Genomic DNA, 26,799 nt, shown 5'->3' on the forward strand with positions numbered 1-26,799 from the left:
ATAAGCATACCGTTCTGAGAATGCTCATGTATGGTACATATGGTGTACATCTAGCAGTGAACCATGCCTTACATTCCAGTGTTCTAAACCCTAAACTCTATATAGTGCATGTGTAGCATGTAGAATTGATTAGTGTGAATAATGTGCTGTTAAAAACTCATTACACTCTTAGTGAGTGCAAATATCTGTATCTGTAAATGCAATAATAAGAAATTAGAAGAATCTGTGAAATTTAAATACATGGCAAAAACAAGTAGCTGTTTGACAAAAAAATAAAAGCCTGTAGCTGCTTGCATGACTTCAGAAAATAAATGTGAATTAAAATTATGGTTTCATAAATTACATTACTTTTGGCAGACACTTTTGTCCAAAGCGACATACGATAATGATGTACATATCATTATCATGATGTTCTATGAGTAATAGAAGTTTAAGGTAAAATAAAAAATAAAAAAATTGGTCAGACCATAAATACAAAATATTTTCTAAATGAAGCATTTCTGTAAAATTACAAAATAATCAAATAGAGGCATATAATATTTGGTAACGTGTTTTTTTTTTTTTTTTTTTTAGTTTAACTACTGTCTAACTATTTACTAACAAGACTGCCTGGTTATATGATGATCTGGTGCTCTCCATTTATTTAATTTTTTTTTTGGTTCTTCAAATTACAGTCCATGTGTAAGTATCTGCAGATAAAGATTAGATAAGAAGAGTGTTCTCTTACGAAGTCTAAGTCAGTGTGTGTCCTGTGTGTGTAGGCCTGTCTGCTCCCGTGCCCCGAGGACGTAAAGGTAAAAAGGGCAAGCTGCCAGTGTCACAGCCCCACATGCCCCAGGCCGACTGGCTGGCCGACTGCAACCCAGACGTTCTGCTCCAGGAGGACAGTTACAAGAGGCATCTAAAACATCACTGTAACAAGTAAGAGCTAATGCTGCGCAAGGATTAGCTTTGTTAGGCTGATAAAGTCTTAACTCTTCTATTTAAAACAATATTCAGATTAGTTTGTTAATATTATCATAAATCTTTAGTTACCAAACTAATGCAACACTTTGAAATAGCTCAGAAAAAGGCCAATTTATGCTTTTTCAAATGCACACCTCTTCAGAAATGTAACCATGCGTGCAACACAAACAGCAGCAGCTGTGATTGGTCCGCCGAGCCTCCTGTTCCCTCTTACACATCACCGCAGTCATGGTTAAACCACAGTGTGATGTAGACACACCACCACAAAAGTGTACAATCCAACTGCATAGGTCACTCTGCCAGGCTACACCTTAGGATGTAGGTGTTAGATTCAAAACTTGTAGCCAGTCTTTTACCTAAAACGAGCCCAACTCGTCCACACCCACTTCTCTCTGACCAAACCTGTGCACATGGGTGAAGTTTATCATTAAAAGGGGAGTTAGTGAAGGGTTGTAGATGTGAGAAGACAACAGTTGATCTGATAGTTGGGAAATGTGTAGGAAACTCTTATCTCCAAAACTAATTTAAACTAGAAGAAAAATCTATCCTAATGTTTTTGGAGCATTTCCATTAGTAAAATTATTGTAAAAGTCATGTCGATTGAAAAACAGCAAATATTGAGATTTTTCCTGAAGACAGGTCTAATGTATTAATTTTCCTCTTGCTGTAAATAGTTGCACCCATACTTCAGATGCTTTCTGAGGCATGGTTAAAAAAAATCAGCATGGATGATTTTGCCAAATCAACAAAGCCTGAGTCCCCAAACCACACAAGTGTTTGAATAATGAGGGAGAAACTGAGAAACACTTTTTTTTTTTTTTTTTCCCCCTGTTTCACATTTCTGAAATTAAAGATTTTAAGATCTTGTCAATAATTTATCCCTTTTGCTCATCAAGCCAGGCTCAGTTATTTTGTGTCTCGCCCCGCTTGTCCATCGCACGCTGTTGTCTGCCCTCTTTTGTTTTGCGAGGCCTCTCTGGTTTCATTTGATAAATAATTTCTGCTGCCAGGCCGGCATTGTTGGGTCTCGCTTAGGCAAAAGGAGGGAGGTGGGTGGGAGGGGAGGGGGTTACACTGCTTGCTCGCTCTCTTTCTCTTGTTCTGTCTCTTTCTCTCGTTCTCTCTCTCTCTCTCTCTCTCTCTCTCTCTCTCGTTCTGTCTCTCTCTCTCTTTCTCTCTGTGTGAGAGCAGCAGGCTGAGGAAGCGTTGTTCCGAGTCGATAAATTTCGAGGCGCTCGAACCGCCGGCCATCTGCCTGCCCCTCCCTGAACTTCTGCCTCGTCCCATTATTACCTCACAACTTCTCAACAGCACTTGCACAGGAAATTAAGGAAAAGGATGTATTCCTGTGGCTGAAATATGTAGGAAATAGTTTTGGGAGGGAATAAAATCATTGGTCATGCTGATCAATTACCCACCTTTTTTTGGATGATATTGTCCTCTAAATGATTGCATAAAATAACCTTTTTAAACATTTTATGCAATTGATGATATAAATGTATAGTAATGCAAATACACATTTTAATGGGTGACCATTCTCATTTATGGCTCACTTTGCTATGTAAAAGACAATGGCCAATTTTGAGGTGTGCAAAAATTTTTGAGCTCACGTAAATGTATTGTATAAGAGCCCAATAACATATTTAAAGAAATAAAGCATTTAACCTTTTAATATCAGCATGAGCAAGAAATATAAATTTTCACCTAATGCTGCTTTAAATTAAGTTAAATTACCATGATAGTAGGGTAAAGGTGACAAAGTGGTAGAAAACACTTAAAGGGGAGAGTGTACGACTGTAGACAGGGGGCGATATGGAGCACTTCTGAAAGGGGGGGGGAGGGAGGGTCAGGTGGTTTAGGAGTTTGAGAGCGACTGAAAAAGAAAGGGTGAGGAAAGAGAGGGCGAGGGTGGAGGCATAGCATAATGAACAGAGAGGGAGGGGGGACCAGGGCTGGCGGGCATCTCTCCACCACACATCCCCCACTTCCCGAACCCCCCACCCGTACAGCAGCGGCATGGTGCCAGGCCAGGTGCCAGCCAGGCAGACCTGTTGGAAGCGGGTGAAAGGCGGCACACACAGAGGTGATTATGTGCTGCCATCTGTCAGGCGCGGAGGCTGGCGCACAGCGTGGCTAATCAGGCCTGGCAGGATGATGGATGAGCTGTGGCACACGCCAACGAGCGGCGGCTGCTGCTGCTGCCTCTGCCTCCACCGCTGCTGCTGGCATGAAGTGGTGCGGCCAAACTTGCTCAGGCTTTTGTTTTTCCCCTCTGCGCCCGCTCTGCTCCTCCTTTTTTTTTTTTTTTTTTTTCTTTCAGTCTTTTATTCTTGTCGCTCTTATCTCTCTCTCACTCACACTTTTTTTTTTTTTTTGTTTGTTTGTGTTTTTTTTTCTATTTCTCTCCTTGGCAGAGTGTTGCTGCGGGTCCGCATGCTGTACTATCTGCGACAGGAAGTCATTGGAGACCTGGCAGACCGGATCCTGGAAGGAACTGATTCAAGGTTGGCATCTCTCTCTTTCTTTCTCTCTCTCTCTCTCTCTCCGTCCCTCGCTCCAAAGCCTGCCTGCTGTTATCTCCTCTCTCCTTCCATCACCTTCTCCTCCTCCCCCACCCTTTTCCTCTCAACCCCTACCTCTACTGCCCCCACCCCCTCCATCCCACCCCACCCAGATGTGCATGCATGGATAATGTGAGGACGTGCCCGCCATATTGATGATGCTCTCCAGGTCTCGACTGAAGTTCTAAGGAGCCCGTGGCTCATAATTAGGTTGGCCCTGCACGGCCAGGCTGAGAAATGGCCTCTAAATGAGATGCGGCGTGTTAATGGCCACGTTTCCTTCCAGATGTCTGTCTGTGGATGGACCTTGCCGCTGCTGCCACCACGCTCCTCATCAGATTACTCTCGGCCGCGACCATCTCCTGCTTAATCACACTTCCTGTGTTTACTCACGTTCTCTCTCTCTCTCTCTCTTTTTCTTTTTTTCTTCCAGAAACGAACTGGATGTCTGGATCCCGCAGCCCTTCCACGCTGATGTCCCCGTCGATTGGTGGGACCTGGAGGCTGACAAGTCCCTCCTTATCGGAGTCTTTAAGCACGGTAAGCTCCACCCTCTCAGATATTGCTATATTAAAAAAACAAACAATTTTTTTGTTTACCACATTTCACAAGAAGTCAGTAGTGATATTAACATACACTCTGTTTGTTGAAATATATAATGATATTTTTGAGGAATGCACCAAAATGCAAAATTTTCTTTCCTGTATTTACTTTAAGACTGCTCTGACCAATAAGCAGAGAAAATGTGCTCACAAGGTTTGTTGTGATGTATTTTGCTGCACTTGCGAATTTCCTTGTGTGAAACCAAACCAAGGGGAAAAGACTTTCAATCTTGACTGTTTTCTTGAATAAAGTAGCCAATCAGAACAAAGCTCAAAGCTTGTGAGGAAGAGCTCAAATGGTGGATTATTGAAGCTCATAAAGATATTTTTATATTTTTACAACTTACTAGTTTGAAGATGACACCTTTTTTTTTTATACTCACAACATTCGCTGTTGTTTAGAGCTATTGAACACCTAATCTGATTTATTGGAAACTCCAGATTCCATTTAAACAAAATGCAAGTAAACATAAATATAGTATTAAAAAAAAGCGCATAGGCCCTATACATTTTCATATAGGAGCACATTTCCTTAAGTTCTTATCTTATATTATCTTATATTCTCTAGGATAGTAAACATGCAAGAGAGAGAGGGAGAGAAATAGAGCCTGGAGGCTGAATTTGTCAGCATCTTGCTTGTAACGATATCAAATGTGTAGTCAAATGCACTTTTTCTTATTCAATAGCGGCCACTTGCGCTTTCAGCTGCCATTAATCTACGACGAGGGCTTCCTCAAGTGTCTGCGAAGAAACCTTGCGCTCTCTTGCTCTCGCTCGCTTGCTCTTTCGCTCCCTAGAGCCCAGCGCAGCCTCGTTAACTCTGCTGTACACACACGCACACATACATGAATGTTGGTTTTGCTATTTTTGTGAGGACCGTTCACATTCATTCACATAAAAAATATTTGTAACTAATTTATAACTGTAGCTAATTTACTACACCTAAACTTAACCTCAGTGAGCAAATGTGAATCGTGTCATTTTATCCTTTTAGATTTTCTGATTAACCCTTTTAACATCCTCACAATATATATATATATCTCAAAGTTTTTAAAATGCATGCTACTATGGAAAATTTAAGATGATTATAAAATCAGAACACTAACCACAAATACAAAATAATAATAATGATCGGTCATATAAAGTACCCTAAATCCATTCATCAGAGCCTCTTCTATGAATTCTAGAAACTAGAATATGCTGAAAATTACACTAAAGGTAATTCATATTTACTACTGAAAGACACAGTCCCATCTAGTGAATTTTATTAGCCTAACATGTCTGCTAATTGGTAGAGATGTATTATCAGGTTGATTTAAGCTCAACACGTTTTTTTTTTTAACAAGATCAGTTAAATTATAGTGACTCAGATGTGCTGTACCGAACGATTGAGCAGAAGTTCATATGGTACCATTTGTTGTTGAAAGGCCTTTAAATTTGAAGATAACCAAAGTGTCCTCACAAACTGGCAAATTATGACTCATCACCATGCTTGTGAGGATGTCTGGTCCTCACAAAGGTACCAAAACTTACACGCACACACTCTCTCGCACATACAAGCGTGTGTACAACACAGGCAGCCTGTTCTTAATCATAATCCCAATTCAGCGGGGAGGTCTCGGGAGGAAGCGGCAGCGGAGAGGTGGCGGTCCCGCGCTGCAGAGGGAAGAATGATAGCCTATAAAACCCCCTCATGATTACAGTTTGGCTCGGGCCGCGCCGGCAGTTAGGAACAATGTGTCACCGCATAAATCCTAATTGAAATGTGATGTTCTGGCAGGGGAGGGGCGGGGTGAGGGAGGGAGGGAGACTAAGGGAGGAGAAAGGCGGAGGGAGGGAGGGAGGAAGGGAGGAATGGATGAAGGGAAAGGAGGGAGGAAATCAGCAGCTCTCAGCTGAAGTGGGTCCAGCCTGCCAATCATCTCCCCCGCCGTGCACGGCCGGGATCCGCAGCCTCAAATCTGTTCTGCATGGACAGTTTCAACGGGCGTTTTCATCCACAACTGCACTCGTTTCAGCTTTCCTCCCTGTAAAATCCTCCTCATTATTGAGGCTATGATGGAAATCCGGTATTTATGGTTTTAGGGGGTTTTATTTAGAGGTGAGAGTTGTAACACTTCATTCAGAGGACCTCTGTGGTTTCAGGATACTGTACTTTCCAAACAGTTTTTCCATTAGTAGACTGGGCTTGGCTATGAGGTAGCCTGCATGATTCAGGGTGGAGTTTAGGGCTGTAACCTCTTTAGTCAGGGTTTTACTTTCATGTCTTGTAACTTAGTTTATGGTTTATGGTTTTATTTTTAGTGGAAGTGTGAGTTGTAACACTTCATTTAGAAGTCTTTTGAAATGTGTAGTTTTCAGGTTGCTGTACTTTCTTGCAACCATTTTATTGGTCTATACCTTATTCTCGTATTGATGTGAGGCAGGGCTGGAAAGTGTATTGTAAATATCGATATATTCTAAACTCTTTTATTGACCATATTTGTGATATCTCACATGCAAAATAAGTCATAATCAGAGTGATTTTATTTCCCAAGTTGTGTGGAAATGGTTTGGTTTCAGGAGGGAGGAGTTGTGATGCTGTGGTTTCATTCTGTAGGATTCTTACATTTTAATTCTTACACTGACCATCAGAGGCTGTAGACTTAGAGGTTCTGGTTGGGAATTTAGTTAAATTAAAATTAAAGTTATTTAACACTTCGTGTAGAGGGACTGAATTTTAGTTGGCTGCAAACCATTCAGCTAACTGTTCTTAAGTTAACTGCTGATCTTTACTGCATGTTTATCTATGCTGTTTGGTTGCTGTTTTTCAGTCATGTTGACTGATCTTTGAAATGCATGCAGGGTTGAGTTTTATAGTGGAGTTGTGTTGGTAATGTCTTACAAAAAATATCACCGTCTGTTGCTTGCTCACTCACTCACTGAGTAGTCGCATGTGTTTTGGAATTTTGCAGACAGCCTACATACCAGGTGGTTCCTGCGATGTCTTGTTTTGTCCAAGCTTGATTTTTGTTTCCAGTTTTAAAACTTTAATTACATAAACTGTCAAAGTAAAGCATGTTATGTTTCTTACTGCTCTTATGTGCAGTTTAAATGTCCCTTTTTAAAATGATACTTCCTCAACCCTGAGCCCCAAAGCCAAGCCTGTGATCAAGACCGAGTGATACTCGCTGACTGTTCTCTCTCTTTTTTTCTGTCTCTCTCTTTCTTCACCAGGCTATGAGAAGTATAACTCCATGCGAGCGGACCCCTCCCTGTGTTTCCTGGAGAGGGTGGGCATGCCCGATGCCAAAGCCATCGCAGCCGAGCAGAGGGGAGCGGACATGGTGGCAGATGGTGGCGAGGGGTAAATTTGGCCTGAAATCACAGCCCCAGCGAGAGAGACTCCTCTCCCTCTTCACTCTTTCTTTCTGCCCCCTCTCTCTCATTCTGTCTGCTTCTCTTCCTTCAACTCTGCTGCCCTCTCAACTCTTCCCTTTGTTCTTAGTAACATGAAGTTCTTATACACATCATTTAATCTGGAAATAACTATTCACAATGTTTAATACAACTGGGTCAGTGTGTTTAACCAGATAAATAATTTTCTCACAGCTCCTTGAAACAGATTCTTAGAAACATTTTAGAGGTAAATTTAACTCCATGTTGGGCCTAGTATGGCTGCACAATTTCGAAAAAAAATCTGACATTGCAATAAATTGTTATTATGAGATTTACAAAAAAAAATTGCAGGAATTGTACATTGATGGTGTTTATATATATAAAAAAAAAGGAGCCTGAAAAGTCATACACAATATTTAGGCAGTAGCAACAGTTATCGTCGTGCAGAAAAAAGGCTGCTGTTGATACAGTTTTGAATATAGAATTATATTAAATAAGTAAATTAACAAAGTCGCAGTGTATGCAGTTATTTATTTTTGCTAAACACCCCCAGCAGAAAGTCAGAATTGGTCTATGATATTGCTGACTGAGTCTTAAGACCTCTTTCTCTTTACCAACAGTGAGGAGGAAGACCCTGAGTATAAACCCCTCCGGATGCCTTTCAAAGACGACCTGGATGTGAGTTTAATAAAGATCTTATGTTGCATCATATCAGATGTTTGCATTTTCGGGTTTAATTAATATTGTTGATTTTGTTTCTAGGATTTCACCAATTCTCCTCTTGACGATAAAGAAGAGTCCATGGATATTGATGGTGCAGAAGGTATTTGTACTTTTCTGTACTCCGTTTCAATGTTTACACCTCATATTGCATGAGGAGTAAGACCTAATACCTACAGAAAATTCATCAAGCTGGAATTATTCAGTAAATACCAAATTATTTAATAAGTACTAACATTAATTTCATGACTACTAATTTTTCTATCTACTGTGTAAACATTTGGCCATAAGTTGCTCATAATGTTTTCCTCTCTATCCAGTCGTCATCCCAAAGTCTGGTGAAAACGGTAAGCCAGGTAAGCTCTACTGGCCCCCAGCCTCGGCCCTGACCGCTCGCCTGCGCCGCCTCATCACCGCCTACCAGCGCAGTCACAAGAGGGAGCAGATGAGGCAAGAGGCTCTCTCCAAACCTGATGGTCGCAGACGTCGGCGTCACCGCGAAGAGATCCTGTCTATGGTGACTGAAGGAGGACCGTACGGTCAGGACGTGGCAGCTGCAACAGCCTACCTGGCTGAAAGCGGGCCTTTCATGAAGAGCTCACCGTTCCTGCCAGAGAGCGCCGCCCTGCTGGCTGATGGTGCAGCCTACTTTAAGGAGAGACGGCAGAGGTAAGGCCCTGAGCAATGGAGAATAGAGGTGTTCCTTGTTGGCTAGTGATTGTAATTTGCTTCTTTTATGGTTTAAAAGAAATTCATACAGTTCACATTTAAAGTGGCAGTTCATCAGATTAAAAGTCCAAGCTGCTTAACTCCTCATATTCTGCACGTTTTACGAATTACTTCAATCAAAAGCTGTCGCACAACTTATACTTTGGTTAGCCTGGGTTCTTACTACACAATATTTGGTCTAATTTTCCAGTTGTCGACTGGTTTTAGAGATGGCTGACTATGTTCAACAAAGACTAAGTGTCTGAGAACTATCACAAATCTAGCGAGTTTGATATAAAGACATGTCTCACGTGTGTTTTGCCATGCTTGTGGTGGGTTCATCTTGGTTAAAAAGTAATGTGCAATTAGGGACCTTGTGTCGTTAAAAGGCTGTGGAGTGTTCAGACTACTCAAATATATTCCTCAATACTCAACAGTAAGAAGCGATTTGTTAAGAGCACAACCATCTGACGACTTGACGTGTAAACAATAAATATTTAGTGTAGTTTCTTTTGGGCGTACCTTATCTTACCATATGTTTTTGTTTTTTGCTTCTGTGCAAAACAAAGCACACTTGTGTATGTAGTGTAAGCATGTAACATTCTGTTGACTGTAGCTGTAAGAGGTGTATCTGTGCTTTGTTGGGATCAAACCATTCCTTTTAAATTAAGTTGGACTTTCCTCTGAAGTTCTGAACTTCATCTTTCCACTCATATTTCAACCGCGAGCACTTGCGTAACCTCCCCCTCTCCTCTCTTCTACTACTGTCTGCTCTCCAGATGGACCAGGCGGGAGGAGGCCGATTTCTATCGTGTGGTGTCTACGTTTGGAGTGGTGTACGACGTTCACCGCCAGTGCTTCGACTGGTCCCAGTTCCGGGCCTTCGCTCGCCTGGATAAGAAATCTGACGAGAGTCTGGAGAAATACTACTATGCCTTTGTGGCCATGTGTAAACGCGTGTGCCGTATGCAGATCAAAGGAGACGCAGGTATTGCACAAAAAAAATAATGTATTTTGTCATACAAACACCTTGTATTTCCAGCTTCATCTTTTAGTAGAAGGAAAAATGTTCTAGGGCTGCAGAGTATATTGTTTTTGCATAATTGCAATATATATATATATGAGCTATATGAGAATTTCCACTAAACTCATTTTCCAAATTATTCAGAGTTTTTGGTTCTAAGAAGTGAAAATTAATTATATGATTTGTTGGACTTTTTGTCTTTTGTACAAAAATAGTGAGAACTGTTGAAAATTCGAGTATATATTGCAGAACAACAAAATATCTAATTCCTTTCCAGTAGCATGAAACTCTAGTTTCAAATCGGTTTGGGCCAAACTTAATTTATCAGTGCTGGATATTTTTTGTATTTTAAAGTATTTATTACTGTTCTGTTGTCCATGCTAACCTTAGTTCAGACTCACTGCTTCCCCTCATGCTGTTCTGCTTCTCTCTTTAATAGCAGATCTAGCGGACCCCACCCTGATAATCGATCCAATCACAGAAGAGAGAGCATCACGCACTCTGTATCGCATCGAACTTCTCCGGCGAATCAGAGAGCAGGTCCTGCCCCATCCACAGCTGGAGGAGCGCCTACGTCTCTGCCAGCCCAGCCAGGACCTCCCAGCGTGGTGGGAACCAGGCCGACACGACCGCGACCTTCTCTGCGGAGCCGCCAAGCACGGAGTCAGTCGCACGGACTATCACATCCTCAATGACCCTGAGCTAGGCTTCCTGGAGGCCCACCGCAAATTCACCCAGGGCAAGGGAGCCGAAGCTGCACCAGCTTCAAATCCTCTTACTCCACTGGCTCTGGTTAAAGAGGAGGAGATGAAGGAGGAGCAGGGAGATTGCATAGAGGTAAAACCTGTAATTGAAACTGGTGATGACCGGAAAGAGGAAGTTAAGGAGGAGAAGCCTGTGGAGAACACTGAGGTGAAGCCTGAATGTGAGCTCAAGCAGGAGGAACCCAAAGAAGAGCAAAAGATAGAGGCTCTAGAAGAGGTGGAAGATAAAGAAAAGGACGGCGAGATGAAGACTGAAACTTCTGAAATGTCTAACGGAGAGAAAGCTACTGAACCTGAGCTTACAGATGCAGTACCTGAATCGGCTCCTGTGGAGACACCTCCTGAACAGCTGAACGCCGCCTCTGGAGCTCCAGAGAGTGACAGCAAAGCAAACACTGACAAAACCCTCGAAGAAGAGGAAGAGGAGAAGATGGACGAGGATGACAAATCTGAGAAGTCATCTCAGGCTGAAGGTGAGAGACAATTTTATACAATATACCTATTAAGCATACCATGGCCACCTGCTTGTTACTACACTTACTGTCCATCCTCTCAGCAACACTGATAATACAGGACACTTTATAGTTCTGTAATTAGTGACTGTAGTCCTGTATCTGTTTTTCTGTTTACTTTATTATCCTCCTTTGATCTTGTTTAATGGTCATACAAGCTCTACAGCAGACGACCTTACACGCTAGGTAGGAGTGTGTAATAGAGTGGAGGACAGTGAGTGAACAGTGTTTAAAAACTCCAGCAGCACTGCTGTCATCCACTCATACTGGCAAAACACACACACTGCCTCCACCATCTTCCTGTCTGGTCTACAGCAGTTAAGGCACAATGAAGGATCTGAGAATAGGTTTAAAAGTTCTTCATATTACTGGCTACTTTCAAATTGATGTATTTGATGAGCAGAGAGGGATCAAACATGGTGAAATGCATCAAAGAAAAGTGCAAGTGAACAGGTTTTAGACATGTTTATAGAATATAATGTAGGTATTTTTTCTGTTCTAGCTGGAGGGTCCTCTGAGAGGAAGAACTTTGATGAGGAGAGTAACGCCTCCTTGAGCACAGCACGGGACGAAACGCGCGACTACTTTTTGGTGGATGATGTCGAACCGTCTCCTTCTCAAGTGTTTGGAGACCGAACCATGTTTTCCTTCTGGCCTAAGGTTGGTACAGGATCAAAAAGGGGTATCTTATCAGTTTTCACCCTTTAGATCTCAATATATCCAATGAACTCTTCAGTTTGTGGGCTTGTGAACTCATCTAAGCTAAAGTACTGTTTGTTGAAGGACGACCTGACAGATGTGCAGATGTTCTCCGATTTCCTTTGTGTACCCACTGGCGCCCGTACACGTGCTCACACTTTGTGTGCCGCTCTGCTGTGTTTGTATTGCAGGACAGGGTAATGATCAATCGTATGGACAACATCTGTGAGGCGGTCATGAAGGGCAAGTGGCCGTCCAACAGGAGGCAGTTCTTTGACTTCCCAGGCCTGTTGCCTGGATACGGTGCTATGACGACGGACAGCCCCCTGCCGAGGAGGGGTCTGGGTGATCTCTCCATGATGAGCCAGACCAGCTATAGTGGCAGCGAGGACCTCACCATGTCACCACAGGTCAACAAGGCAAGTCACCCACCCTTCCCCCAGCAGATCAGTTACTGAGCTCTTTATTCCACTAGCTGCTTGTTCTACCTGTAGATCTGTTCTCAGGTACATCTCAGATCTGGTGACTGTGGTCACTTTCAGGGTGCAGTGTGAGCCTAGATTATTCAAGCAGGGATAGATGAGAGACTTCAGGTGTTAGAAATTTTAAAAAATGTTTTGTCAATTACTTTTAATTTTTTTTTTTTATTTTAAATTTACTTTTTAATCCTGAAAGCCTAAAAAAATGTTAGCCCTCTGACATTTAAATAAACACTTTATTAAACAGTATTAAACATTAAACATTGTTTTTTTTTTTATGATAATTTCCTCAATCAGTTGAAATTAATGTCTGCATGGTAGAACAGCTAGGTGGAAGTGTCTAATAAAGTGGACAGTTTTCTGCTCTGTCTGATCCACGCATACCTGCACAACACACACACTATCTACAATCAGTATATGACTGCCTACATTTGGGGAAATTTAATTTTATTACATTTTTCTTCTTCTTTTCTCTTCACAGGATGAGGCTCTGAGTCTGTCTGTCCCACGGCAGCGGAGACGCCGGAGGAGAAAAATAGAGATTGAGGCAGAGCGGGCCGCCAAGCGCCGTAACTTGATGGAGATGGTCGCTCAGCTGAGGGAATCGCATGCTGCTGAAGGTCAGGCTCAGGCCATGGACCTGACCAAGACCCTGCACGGCCTGGCGCCCGCAGCCTCGTCCTCCTCCTCAGTTTTCCCTGGAGCTGGAGCCATGGCTTCCTCGGCAGCCCTCAAGGCACAGATGGAGCTGCTGCAGGCGGGCGGAGCGTCCAGGGCCAACGGCTCCCTGCTGGAGGTGGAGCTGCCCACCCGTAGGAGGAGGGGCCGGAGGAAAAACGTGGAGGGCTTGGAGCTGCTCTTCATGGGCAACAAGAGAGGACAGCTTAGTGTGGTATGGAAACCTTCGGTTGATAAGGCCGTGTATTAGCAAGATACGATACGATAGATATTGCAATAAAAGAGTAACGATTCTGTGTTTTGCTATTTACTAAGCAATAAGCTTAAATATATAAAATATATGTTAAATATTACATTTCATCATTTATCTTGTATATTTCTGTGTAGTCTTCATTTAGGGTTTCAGTATAATATAGGGAAAAAAAAGTTAGTGAATAATACCTCAAATAAATGATTAACAAGTAAATGTAATTATATATTTATTTACTAATGTTATAACAATTTGAGTCCATGTTAGTAAACCCTTATTAAACCCATTATTTTATTAAAGTAAAGGAGAATTTTTTTCCTAACTAGAACAGTAGAATCTAATGACACGAGGTTGTTGATTTATGATGTACCTTAAATTTTTACTTGCATTTGTAGTCATTGTAAATGTTGATTTACATAAAGTAAGAAATGCCGACCTGCATGATCTCAGCATCTGATGCATGTGCTTCCTCTTCACAGGAGGATTCAGATGGGACCAAAGCTTTTGCAGACGGGGCACACGTGCCAGACCGAGCACAGAGACACATTCCAGCTCCTGCACCCCAGGCCTCCAGCGCCGCCCTGGAGGAGAGCAGCCTGCAGGGAGAAGATGGGACGAGCACTAAGGACCTACGGGAGTGGCTGAGGCAGCACCCCACTTACACTATGGACATGCCTGGATATATACCAGTGAGTGGCCTTTACCCTGCTTACACTTAGTTTGTGGCAGCAGTGTAACAGCATAATGATGCATTTTTCACCCATTTAGAAAGAAACTTGATTGTAATTATAAATATTCAGATCTTGTGATTGGAGTATGGTTTATTTAAAAACCTTTAATAAATCTAAATCAAATGGTTTTATACAAAGGCGACATAACAGTGGATTCACATTTTATGTGCACTCCTTGCTAAGAAAAATATACTGGACAATATTAAGGTCAGCAGAAATTGAGGTTATGTAAATATATTGAACAATAAGTTGGTAAATAGTCTCTTCTTTTAGATTTGTTGGTATAAATAAATATGGTTTGTTTTTATTGGGTACAGCAGTAGCTTACAATAGTTACCAAGTACCAAGTAAATTGAAATACTGTTTAAAAAAAACAGCAAATATAAACCAATTTTGTTATAATTAAATTATTCTACATCATTATTGCTCTTTTTGTGAATATTTAAAGCATTTTGTGTGTCTGATTGATAAATGATTTATAATGTGGGGCTCTCGCTGGTCATTTTGATCAGAGAATCGCTGATCACCATCAGCAGCCGAAGTCAGAGAGAGCGCAACTGGCTGGCTGTAATTTTGAAGAATTAATAAAGTTAAATTGTTCGTTTGCAGAAGAATGAGGAGCTGCTCCTCTCACAGTTGGGCAAACCAAAGCAGAAGAGGCACCGCTGTCGTAACCCCAACAAGATAGACATAAACACCCTGACCGGAGAGGAGAGGGTCCCTGTGGTCAATAAGAGAAACGGGAGAAAGGCCAGTATTACTGCATGTTTTTTCAGGGTTTAGTTTGTGGTTTCTTTGTTTAAACTATATTATTTTTGTGTTATTGATGGTCTAATGTTTTCTCTCTTGTGGCTACAGATGGGTGGTGCTATGGCTCCTCCTATGAAGGATTTGCCACGTTGGCTGGTTGAAAATCCAGAATTTGCCATCTCTCCTGATTGGACAGATATTGTCAAACAATCGGTGAGTTCTTGAGAATTCTTGTTTTTGAATAAGGTGTAAAAACTGGTGTATAGTGCCTCATCGTAGTAAATCCACAGTATACACAAAGTGTACATTCATAATACTACATTTTATTATTGCAATGCAATACTGGATGTATGGATTTAAAATTATTATTTTAGCACTTTCTTAAAACACAAAAAATAAAGTATGTATTCTCTACATTTAATTTTTTATCATTTTTCCATATAAAGGTATGTCCAGTTTTAAAGAGATCTGTGCCAAGTTTAAAATATGAAATATATAAATGCATGTATGTTAACTAATAAATTTCCCCATTCATTTTCAACCAATCCTGTCTCCTGTTCTGTCCCGCAGGGTTTCCTCCCGGAGTCCATGTTCGACCGTCTCCTGACAGGACCGGTAGTCAGAGAAGAGGGCGTACGGCGCCGGGGCAGACGACCCAAATCAGAGATCGCTAAAGCGGCGGCGGCAGCTCAGGCAGCTGCAGCGGCAGCCTCCACGTCCGGCGTGAACCCCTTACTGATGAACGGTCTGTTTGGAGGCATGGACCTGACCAGCCTCCAGAGTTTACAGAGCCTGCAGAGCCTCCAGCTGGCCGCCGGCCTCATGGGTTTCCCTCCGGCTCTGGCCGGTGGGGCAGCGGACAGTAAGCACGCTGCGGCCATGCTGCCCTTAATGCTGCCTGGCATGGGCGGCCTGCCCAACATGTTCAGCCTCGGGGGTCTGTTCGGTGGCAATCTAGCGGCTGCCACTGCAACAACTGCAAACGCAGCAGCAGTAGCGGCGGCAGCAGCAGCAGCGGCAGCAGCTCCTGAGCAGGCAGAATCTGAGGAGAAAGCCCAGACTAAGAAAAATGAGGAAAGCAATGATGCTGTGGAGGACCGTGATGACCAGACGACTAAAGAGGAAGACGAGAAGGAAGTCTCAAAGGATAAGGTAGATAAACCTGCCGAGGCGGAGTCAGCTGAAACCAATGGTGATGCTACTTTAGGTGCTGCAGCGGCTGCTGCCGCTGCGGCTGCTGCTGCTGCCGCCGGTATGTCCACCAATGCTCTGGCCTTTAACCCCTTCCTGCTGTCCACCATGGCTCCAGGCCTGTTCTACCCATCCATGTTTCTGCCCACTGGACTCGCGGGCTTGGGCATACCGGGCTTTTCTCCAGCTGCTCTCGCTGACCTCCAGAACGCCATGTCTGGATCTTTAGGAGCCGCCACTGAGGAAAGCAAAGAATCCAAGAAAGAGGCCCAGAATCCAGGACGGGACCAGAACGCCTTAATGACCAGCGCCGGCCAAGTTGAACACGTTCTTGACGACAGCGACTCTGAGGAGAGCCAGAACAAGACGGCTGACTCGTCCGTGATGGATGAGGACCTGGCGGGACCTGCTGAGGAACTGGACTCTTTGGAAGGTGGAGATGAGGATGACGACGATGATCTGGATGAACCTGGAGAGGAAGATGAGGATAAAAGTGACTGACTGGTTTAAGAGGAACCAACCAACAACTCAATCGACTGACCAACTGACTGACTAAATTGCAAATTAAGTAAAACTCTTCCTGCTCCTTTTTCACACGAGGGCTTGTGAAAATGCCGTTTTTTAAAACTCTACGACAGTGTGGTTTAGTCCAGTTGTTTACAATGCCAACTTAAAATCCATGAATCCCAAAACCATGAAATTTCAAATTTAAAATTTGGTTTTGTTTCGTTGACCGTAACCAAGGGGAACACGACAAGGGGAACACAACGAACAACGCTGTCTCTGCGAACGCTAGTGTAGGCAGGCAGGGAACACGGGCAGTAGTAGAGTTGTGGATGTCTAAAGGGTTTTTTTTTTTTTTCCGTTTTGTTTTTTCAACTTTTATTTTATGATGTCTTTGAGCACTGGGTGGTGCTTTTTTTTCTAGAAGAGGTGGAAACATCCCGAAATCTTATAGGAATTACTTGTTCCAATAGTGCTGTGCTGCTTCTTCTGTTGAGGTTTTTTGTTTATTATTATTATTTTTTCTCTCTACTGTTGATGATAACGTAACTATGAGTAGCATCTCGTAACATTCAGTGGAGTACAACTATAACGGCATTAAGTGACTCTCTCTGCTGCTGAGAAAGCAAACAAAAACAAAAGGAAGTGTTGTAGTTTTCGTTGTACTGTTCTGCTGAGAGGAGAGGGATGAAGTTCTCACATATCATAGCCTACACTCTGACTGTTCAAAAGTCTCTCACACTGACAATCTATACGGGTGAGGGGACATCTCGGCCTGTGGAGACAGCAATAACGAAGGCAGCTTTTGAATGTTCGATTTTACTCTTTGACTTAGACACCGGGAAGTGTGGAGAATAAGAAAAAAAAAAGTCGGTGACATGACATGAATTACTGCAGTCGAATTGTCTCATTTATATCCACGTTAATGCACTGGTGTAAGAATTAAATCAGGTACCTTTATCTATTTGAATGGACTTTTTGTTACTTTAGCCACAAAGCTGAACAGCATTACCTCAATTCTAACTAGCCTTGAAGTTTACAGACATAATAAACGTTGTAAATGTTTTTTTTCCTCCTTTTTTGTCTTTTTTTTTTTCTTGTTTTGTTTTTTTTTTTTTTTTTTTTTGTTTGAACCATCATGTATGATGAACTGTAAATTGCTGCCAACTGTAGTAATGATGCTTTTAATAAAAGTGACTCATGATATTCGCCTAGGAAACCAAAACTGTGTTTGTTTTAATGTGCGATATTCTGAAGTTGTTACCATTAAAGTTTCATTTCAATGACTCAAGTATGCAACTTAATTACAACTTTTTTTGGGGAAAAAAAATTGGGCAGCTCATGAAAAGCCTGATCTTTTTGGAACATATTTAAACTTCTGCACATTTTATCTAAATGTTACATAGCAAAGGGCATGGAATAGAAACTATTGCCCTGTAGGGTGGAAATCACAGGGCATGTCTCGATACATTGCCCACGGTAATATCACAATATTGCGATTCTGTGAAAATCATTATATCATAAGATGGTTCTCTCTGAAACTTCACAGCATCTGTTTTACTGAAGAGGATGAACTACTCCTAAATAAGCACATACCAGGATTTATGGATTTATTAATGTCAGTTTTACATAAATTACATAAATAAAGCAGTAACTTTTAAGTTAAAGGCAAAGTCTTTAGAAGTTTAAAGCACCTTTGTTTCAATAAAAACATACAAATTTCACGCTACATATCCATAATGTATTGCAAATGAAAATGATACAATATATTGCAATATCACTATTTTTTCCCCACCCCCTTCTGACATTCATGATATTAGTTTGGGGTATCCTATTACTATTCACTGTTTACATGGACAATTTAGCCAGATGATGGTGGTCACAATATTTACCACTTACAGCACTACTCTGTCCTCTGTAGGTGGTAATTATATAATCTATATATATTTATAATCTATTCCCAGTACGTTGTGGATTGCAGAATGGTAAATAATTGCACTTGCTTGTTCTGGGAGTATGTTAACCATCTGGCACCCACTATTGGACCTCACGCCATCTTCCATAATTTACCTGGCCTTGCTTTGAGCATGCTGGCCAGTGTTTGTATAATATCACTCAGAAGTGAACACACAGGCAGTATATAAAGGCATTGCTTTTTTTCTATGCCAAGCCGTCCCCTAGGGATCACATTCTGATCAATTTACATACTACTGTACCATGACTATTGGCATATCAGTGTAACCTGACAGTCTAGTGCATCTAAAAAAAAAAAATTATATCAATGAAAAGTTAGTTTATTTAAGTAGTTTAGTTTAATGTGATGTATAGATGTATTACACAGAGTGATCTATTTTAGGTGTTTATTTCTTTATTGGCGAATATGGCTTACAGCCACTAAAAACCCAAAAGTCAGTGTCTCAGACAATTTTAATATTATATAAGACCAATTGGTACTTTTGGCAGTGTGGGCAGTGTGCCAAGTCCTGCTGGAAAATGAAATCCTCATCTGAAATGCATTGTCACTAGAATAGCAGTGTTATTAGGACTGTAGAGATGGTTACTCATAAAATCTTATATATATTTTCATATAATTCCTAGGTCACAATAATTTCGTTGTACGTTGTAATTACAGTAGTACCCTCTGAAGTACTGGCACTGTGAGGCCTATACCTTTATTTCTGCTGTAGACCGCAAACCTTTGGGTTTGACATTAAAAGAAGAATATGAGATAAAAGATTAACATTTCAGCTCTTATTTCCAGCCATTTTCAGCTGGGTCTGATACACAGTTCAGAAGACAGAACCTTTTGTTTAAATAAAAGCTGAAAGGTTGATCTTTTGTCTCATTTTTCATTTAATGTCAAAGCCAGATGTTTTTAGTCTACAGCAGAAACAAAGGGATTGGCTTCACTGTTCCAATACTTTTGGAGGGCACTGTATATGACCATTACTGCAATACATTTTAGTTATATATAGTTTTTTTCTTTTAATAAAGGTTTAAATTGTTGGTGTCAGTTAATTTAAAAAAGGTATTCTGGTTAATTAAGTAATTAATCACCTTTAATCACACTTTTTCTCCTTAAGACTATTATTATTATTAAAAGGAACTTTTCCATCAGAGGGTTGGGTGTGAGCATACATTTCAGCATATATAAATAAGTAATATACCGTATGATCTTGGCAGAACAATACAGTTATATCACTAAATAAATTTTCCAATACGTCACAAGGTTGTTATTTATTCAAGTTAAACTACAAACGTATTTTTTTTTTAGATTCCAGAAAAATATACAATAATATTGTTAATTGCAATTATATTTAGAACAATATAGCATGCAAAAAGATAATGGATATTGTATGGCAGGTGTATTAATATTCTTGATTCCAGATAAAATAATCATTGAGTGTTTTTCCCAATACTTTATTATTATTAATTATTTTTTATAATCAAACCCTCCTCAGATGACTGCAGGAAATCAGGTCTGTATGCTTCTGAAGTGAATAATTTAGCCTTATTAACCTGCTGTCTGTCTGATGGAGCAGCCCTGCCTCAGCCTAGTTCCGGGAGGGGCTGGAGGATGGAGGTGGGTGGAGGAGTGGAGGGGTTACAGACAGGCCTGTTTATCCTGACCATCATAAACACCATCAGTCCTGTGGAGCGGCTGATGTAACGCGGTCGGACAGGCCGGGGGGACGAGGCGGGGGCGCTCTGTCCGCTCCACTGACCAGCCATTATCAGCCTAACGCCTGAAACACAGACCGCAGCTTCTCTTCCTCCCTTATTCTTTCCCTCTTTCCCTTCCCTCTCTCTTGCTGTCTCATTTCCCTCTCTCTCTCTCACTCATTTTTCATTTTTACCTCTCATTTTTTCCTTACATATCTCTCTCTTTGTCTCCTCCCCCTTTCTCTATCATTCCTATTCTGTCTTTTTCTCTCTCTTCTCTATCCATCTATCCATCCCTCTGATCTGCTATCTCTATCTAACCTGCTATCAATTTTCCTCTTGCGCTCTTTTCTCTCTCTCTCTTAATTCTTTCTTCAATTTTATTGGCATGACCGTAGTAAATTACACTGCTGCCAAAGCATTAATTAATTCATTGATTAATTGAAAAAAAAGAAACTATAGATCAGTTAACAGCAATGCATAAATAAACAGTTCACCTCTACATAAACAATTCATTTAGGACATTAATTACCATTGTAATTGTAATTGTAACAGTTGTTTGCATATCTGTGTAGATTATATTAAAGTTATTAAAGTTATACGATCTATAATATAGATTCTATATGATTATCACAGTATTAGAACCTTTTTGTTTCTGATATCTCTCTCTCTTTTTCCCTTTTTTCCCTCACTATCATTTCCTTCTCACTCACTTTCTGTCTAGTCGCTTTCTCTCTCATTCTAGTATAGCTCTATCTTTCTCTCTCTGGTCTATCTCTCTCTCTCACTCTTTCTCTCTGGTATCTCTCTCTCTCTCTGGTCTATCTCTCCCTTACTCTCTTTCTCTCTGATCTCTCTCTCTGGTCTACCTCTCTCTCACTCTCTTTCTCTCTGGTCTATCTTTCTCTCACCCTTTCTCTCTGGTATATCTCTCTCTCACTCTCTCTCTCTCTCTCTCTGGTCTACCTCTCTCTCACTCTCTTTCTCTCTGGCCTATCTCTCAATCTCTTTCTCTCTGGTCTATCTCTCCCTCACTCTTTCTCTGTAGTCTATCTTTCTCTCACTCTCTTTCTCTCTGGTCTATCTCTCTCTTACTCTCTCTGGTCTATCTCTCTTTTCTCTCTGTCTCGTCTCTCTAGCCCAGACGTCGCTCATAATTGCACTGTGTGGATGAAGTGGCTCGTGAAATCTATAGGTCTGGTGTGCAGTCGGCCTGCTGGGCTCGTGTTTGGCGGTGAGGACGGAGTTTCAGAACAGTTTGGACTGTTCAGAACAGTGGGGGTGGGGTAATGTTTAAGGACTTTCCTATAATGTAGAATATAAAAATAGCAGGATCATTAAATCCATTCATTATGACCGACAACATGACCACATGACCTCCCTTAATGTTTTGAGTAATACCATATCAACTACATAAGAACACCACAGAAACCACCTGTAATGCTTTAGAAAGCAACTAAAAATCACCTAGCAACACCTCAGCCATCTAGTTAGTTCATTGTTCATCCAGTATGAATTCATGTTTAATCTAAACAGTTTTTAACTCAAATAGATCCGTAAAGTGTCCTCACCTGAATAAAGTTGCTGAAGTCCTTACCTGGGCAACTTGGCGCGAAAGTCTCAGTAATCTCCACCCACTTGATAACAGGACCTAAAGGGTCCGCTTTTTAATTTTTATTTCTATTTTTTCGTCATTTTCTCTATAATTTTGCTCAGCCAATTACCCAACCCACTTATTAAAACTCCCCCTATCACTAGTGATGCCCCAACACACCAGAAGGGTGAAGACCAGCACATGCCTCCTCCGACACATGTGGAGTCAGACTCCGCCTCTTTTGAACTGCTGCTGATGTAGCATCACAGCGTGCTCGGAGGAAAGCACAGCAGCATGCAGACACAAAAAAAGCTGCATGAGTGGGGGTTCGAACCTGCGACTTCCCGCTTATAGTGGAAGTGCTTTAGACTGCTGAACCACTCGGTGCCCAAGGATCTGCTTTTTAATGTTAGTTTTGTCACTGAACACCTTCAGAGCTCTTGTGGAGTCCAGGCCTCAACGGGTCAGAACCTTTTGGGTGGCTTAAGGAGGATCAATAAAATTTTAAAGCTGTTGCTTTATTTCTCAGCTTTTATTCAGCAGTCCAAGGCTGTTTATCTGTGTGTGTGTGTGTGTGTGTGTGTGTGTTTCTGGTTGCTGTAGGATGCTGAGCAGGACAGAGTGGTGAGGGGTTCTGGACTCGGTGGGGTTCAGGCCCGGCGGCGATTCCCTGGAGAGGCGGCCTTTTCTCCAAGAGTCACTCTCAGCATGTCCGTCTGCAGCTGCTCTGAGACCGGGTACTCTCTCTCTCTCTCTTTTTCTCTCTCTCTCTCTCTCAGAAAAAAAACATAGAAAGCACACCTTTAGCCTTGCACACTACGTGATTATGATTTTAAAGCGATAATTTGGCCAAAAAACGGTATTTTCTCTGCTCATAGACGTTCGATCAGGTCAGTCGCGGTGCTTCTTGAGTTCTGAACAGGATCTACGAGACGAAAGTAAATAACAGTTAGTGTATGTTTATGTACACCAATAATTAGCATTATGCTAACTGCGCAGAAAACGGTATCACAGTATCTATCTGAATTGTAGATAAGGAGTAGGATAATGTGGAAAAAGGGGCTTAGCAAGGACTGGGCGGGGCAGAATGAACCCAACCAAAAATGTTCTGTTTCGAACGCTACCATGGCAATTAGTTGGAGCATCACCTACCACTACGTTATGAAGGAAAATGATACTTACGTAGATATGCCAGAAGTGATGGGACCAATGTGACACCAACGTGAGTTAAAAAGATGTGAATTATGGGAGTTGGAGTGAGTTCTTCTGAAAGTGAAAGAATATTAATGAGGGGTGGCATATCTGAAGTTAAAGTGCGGGTATTTAATATTCTTTCACCCACAGTGTCACGTGTGTGTTGGGAATACATAATGAAAGGCTAATATTACCACCCAGAGTGGACAGCACAGTGCAGTGGGTAGTAATGATACACATAACCGCTGATGTCTGGCTAGAAAATGTCATGTATCTGAGTGTGCGTCTGCATGTCTGTGTAAAATATGATGGAGGAGAACCTGAAGTGTAATTGAATTTATTACATAATCAAACATAATTGAGTGACTGTAAAAACTTCTCTAATGAACCACATTCATTAACCAGTATAGCAGGGTCTAAGAGCCTGGGGCCATGTGTTTATGTGTGTGTGTGTGTGTGTGTGTGTGTGGATGCAGTGCTAAGTCTATGTTGTATGTTCCTTACGCAATCCTTTAGGAGGTAAAGAAAGGTAAACATTGCCTGGCCAAAAGGTCACGCACTGTAATATTTTGTTGGGCACCTTTAGATTAGCTGAACTTAGACCTGAACAACTGCAGCAACTCCAGATCATAGCCCCGCCCCCACAGGCTTGTATGGTAAGCATTATGCATGATGGGTAAATCACTCCACCTGCCTTTCTCCTCACCCTAATGCTCCACTCTAGAACAGGGTAAATCTAGACTCAAAATCAGATATTGCAACTCTGGTTGCAAATTTGAAACATGGTAAATATTTCAGGCTTAATTAGTATGGAATAGAAGGAAACAGCACCACATCATCTATTCTTATATACAGTCATTAATCTAAAACTCATGGACAAAGAAGAAAAAAACCTTTTATAGTAATGTTTACAGGACAAAGGTCAAAGTGAGGCATTTAATGTCAAGTAAACTGTAGCAACTGTTAAGCATGGTGGTGGGAGCATCATGCCCTGGGACTGGTGCATTGTATAAAGCAATAGAACAATGAAGATGCAGTGCTACATCAGTATTCTTTACCATCAGCTAGAGAGTTAAAATTGACTTAAACAATTTAGTGTTTTCCACAAGTTGCTAAAATTGATATTTGGATGGATGGATATTTGCTACTTATGTATTTACTTACTTATTTATTGATCCCAAAGGAAATTAAGGATGCTGCTTTTTCAGCAGCACCCGGAGTCCGAGAGAGCACAATTGGCCATGCTCTATCTGGGTAGAAGGCACTCTCTCCCATTGTGGTGCTGGTTGGCACAGGCGTCTGCTGGCTGATGTATCAGAGCTGGGGATCCGGAGCTTTCCTCCAAGTTCTAATTTGAATGCTGCAGTTGATTGGCGGAAGGTAAAAATGAGGCTGAGTCTGACTTCACATGTATCAGAGAAGGCATGCACTTGTAGGAAGTGGGTAGGTTGAGTGGCTCAGCTAATTTGGGAAGAAAATTGGGAACAATGAAATAAGTTATATATAAAAATCCTCTTTTTTTAAACCGTGAATCACAACACAAGTTGTATTTGTAATGTTTCTGTGCAGCTGATTTTCATTCCGAGCCTGCAGGGCTATAGACATGCTATTCCCGGCGTGCCGGTCAGTCCGGCTCTCGCTGCCACTCTCCGATAAAGAGCGATTTGCGGTCACGGTGACGACGACCCCCAGCCTCTCCATCTCTCGCTGGTGATTGATCACGGTAACTTGTGCTGGTGACACAGGTGGGGGGGTGGGTTGAGTAGGGGGTAAGGGGGGGGGGGGGGGCATCTGCAACCCACATGTCCTTCTGCACGGCAGAGAGGATTTAGACCTGTCACACACACACACACACACACACACACACACTCGCACACACTCACACCTCCCGTTTCCCCCGGAGACGGATGTGTCGCTGGTGACATTGAGGGCGAGAGGCAGAGCATCAATCGCAGACTGCATGATGAGTGTCTCACACACACACACACACACATATATATACTGATTCATCCCCCACACAAATGCACACACGCTGACACACACACATACATACACACACACACACACACACACACATCCAGAAGAAGGTTAACACTCAAGCTCCTGTGCCCTGCTGAAGAATCCTGCAAAAAGAACAACACAAAGCTAAGAGCACAGAGCTAAATTGCACCAAGTAGTTGATAGTTGCAATATAATTAACTTTTTTATATGTGTGGATACAATGTTAATATTAATCAATTAATAGGTAATTACAATATTAAGAATGAATGGATACATTTATTGGGGACAATAGGTGTCTCTATCCTGGATGCAAGCTGAGATACGGTTGCGCGATCTTGCAGAACATTTGCCCACAGATGCAGCTGGGCCTGTAGATCCTGCTCTACCCTCGTAGGTTGTAGAAGCTGGCGTCCCAGCTGCTCCTATAAACGCTTGATTTGTGTTAAATCTAGCAATAAATCCAGGCAGGTCAAGGAACTGTAGCAATCTGGCTGAGACATTCCTGGTAAACCCTTGCTGTATGTGGAAGAGCATTATCCTGCTGAAAGATGACAGTTGGAAGTGCTTCCATGAGAGGCAGCATGTGTAGCTGCAGGATGTCCTGTACATATAATGCAAAATCTGCAGGGACTGTGTGAGAAAATTGGAGCTGTATGAGATGAAATTTCACAGAACTCCATTAGGAACCTCTACAACTCCATGGAGTTGAGAGCCTGGCACCTGCATTATGCATGTTTTACACTCTACTTCTAAATGTGTAGCTCAAGAAATATTGTCCATATCATCATGTCTAAATTACTAATCATCCTTTGTTACTAATAACTTGTTTCTTCCTTTGCCATCAGCTGCCGGAGCCCTGAGAGAGCACAACTGGCCTTGCTCTCTCTAGGTGGGTACAGAAGATGGCGCTCTTTCCCCTCATCACTCCTAGGGTGATGTCGATCAGCTTAAAGCATCTGTGAGCTGATGTATCTGAAGCAAGTTGCTGCACTTTCCTCCGAGAGCAACTTGACAATCTACATCAGCTGCCGTTTAAAAAGAGGCGGAGTCTGACTTCCCATGTGTTGGAGAAGGCATGTGCTAGTCTTCACCCTCCTGGTGTTGAAGCATAGAATCACTAGTAATAGGTGGAGTCCTAATGAGTGTGTTGGGTAATTGGCCAGGTAGATTAGGGAGAAAATGGGGAAAATGTAAAATAAAATTATATGAAAAAAAAAAATCTTTTATCTTCCTATTCAATAGCCTTACCTTCTGGGTCCCGCTATTTTTGACAATGAGTGTTTTATCGCCTTCTAACTGTCTGCAGTCAAACACAGTGTAGAGCAGCACCTGGACGTAAAGGAATAGAGAGATAACTGGATTAAGGATGAGTCTCTGAGGTGACAGCAGTGATATTCAGGTGAAATGAGAGATTAAAGCCCCCCCAGCTGGAGCTCTGTCCACTCGGCTGTCAGCGCTCTCTGATGAAGACAGAGAGATTTCCCCGTGGGGGTGACTCACCATCGCCGTGTTACCCAGAAGGCAGTGTGGGTGAGCGGTGGGACCCCAGAGAGGGGCTGTACATCACTGTGGAAATTAAAACGCCTGCCCACCGCTCACGCCCTCATTACGCCCCGCTTACACTGGAAGATTTGCTGTGGTCGTTTCTCTGAACTTCTGCTGAAGCCGGGGGTGTAGGGGTGTGGGTGGGGGTGGGGGGGTGTTGTGTGAGGGGTTTCGGAGAACCCTGTCAGAACCGTCCCTCCAATAATGACTCAGGTGAGGAATGACCGCATCTCAGAGATCATATCTCAGGCCGTCAGCACAAGCTTCCTGTGAAGTGGTCTTCTA

General features: G+C 42.1%; 1 protein-coding gene and 2 long non-coding RNA genes across 3 annotated transcripts in view; 1 reads left to right on the forward strand and 2 right to left on the reverse strand.

The window, feature by feature from the left end:
- Positions 1-17,803, forward strand: part of chd7 (chromodomain helicase DNA binding protein 7) — a 68,742-nt gene extending 50,939 nt beyond the window's left edge. The window contains exons 23-38 of the mRNA XM_007245094.4: positions 762-921; positions 3,381-3,470; positions 3,961-4,067; positions 7,346-7,475; positions 8,128-8,185; positions 8,270-8,330; positions 8,548-8,896; positions 9,715-9,923; positions 10,399-11,196; positions 11,738-11,895; positions 12,126-12,353; positions 12,895-13,305; positions 13,821-14,030; positions 14,682-14,822; positions 14,931-15,035; positions 15,393-17,803. Of these exons, the coding sequence (XP_007245156.3) occupies positions 762-921; positions 3,381-3,470; positions 3,961-4,067; positions 7,346-7,475; positions 8,128-8,185; positions 8,270-8,330; positions 8,548-8,896; positions 9,715-9,923; positions 10,399-11,196; positions 11,738-11,895; positions 12,126-12,353; positions 12,895-13,305; positions 13,821-14,030; positions 14,682-14,822; positions 14,931-15,035; positions 15,393-16,514 (4,337 nt within the window). The 3' untranslated portion in view covers positions 16,515-17,803. The remainder of the gene's footprint in view (positions 1-761; positions 922-3,380; positions 3,471-3,960; positions 4,068-7,345; positions 7,476-8,127; positions 8,186-8,269; positions 8,331-8,547; positions 8,897-9,714; positions 9,924-10,398; positions 11,197-11,737; positions 11,896-12,125; positions 12,354-12,894; positions 13,306-13,820; positions 14,031-14,681; positions 14,823-14,930; positions 15,036-15,392) is intronic.
- A 3,234-nt stretch (positions 17,804-21,037) lies between these two features.
- LOC111191783 (uncharacterized) lies at positions 21,038-24,321 on the reverse strand. The gene is made up of 3 exons (XR_002649662.2): positions 24,133-24,321; positions 22,957-23,040; positions 21,038-22,699 (listed from the first exon to the last, which is right to left on the reverse strand). It is a non-coding gene; the product is annotated as an uncharacterized LOC111191783 (long non-coding RNA).
- Positions 24,322-24,753: 432 nt separating this feature from the next.
- LOC111191784 (uncharacterized) lies at positions 24,754-26,799 on the reverse strand. The gene is made up of 3 exons (XR_002649663.2): positions 26,470-26,799; positions 26,218-26,298; positions 24,754-25,091 (listed from the first exon to the last, which is right to left on the reverse strand). It is a non-coding gene; the product is annotated as an uncharacterized LOC111191784 (long non-coding RNA).

The sequence above is a fragment of the Astyanax mexicanus genome, chromosome 18 (assembly GCF_023375975.1).
Source record: "Astyanax mexicanus isolate ESR-SI-001 chromosome 18, AstMex3_surface, whole genome shotgun sequence".
Classification (NCBI taxonomy): Eukaryota; Metazoa; Chordata; class Actinopteri; order Characiformes; family Acestrorhamphidae; genus Astyanax; species Astyanax mexicanus.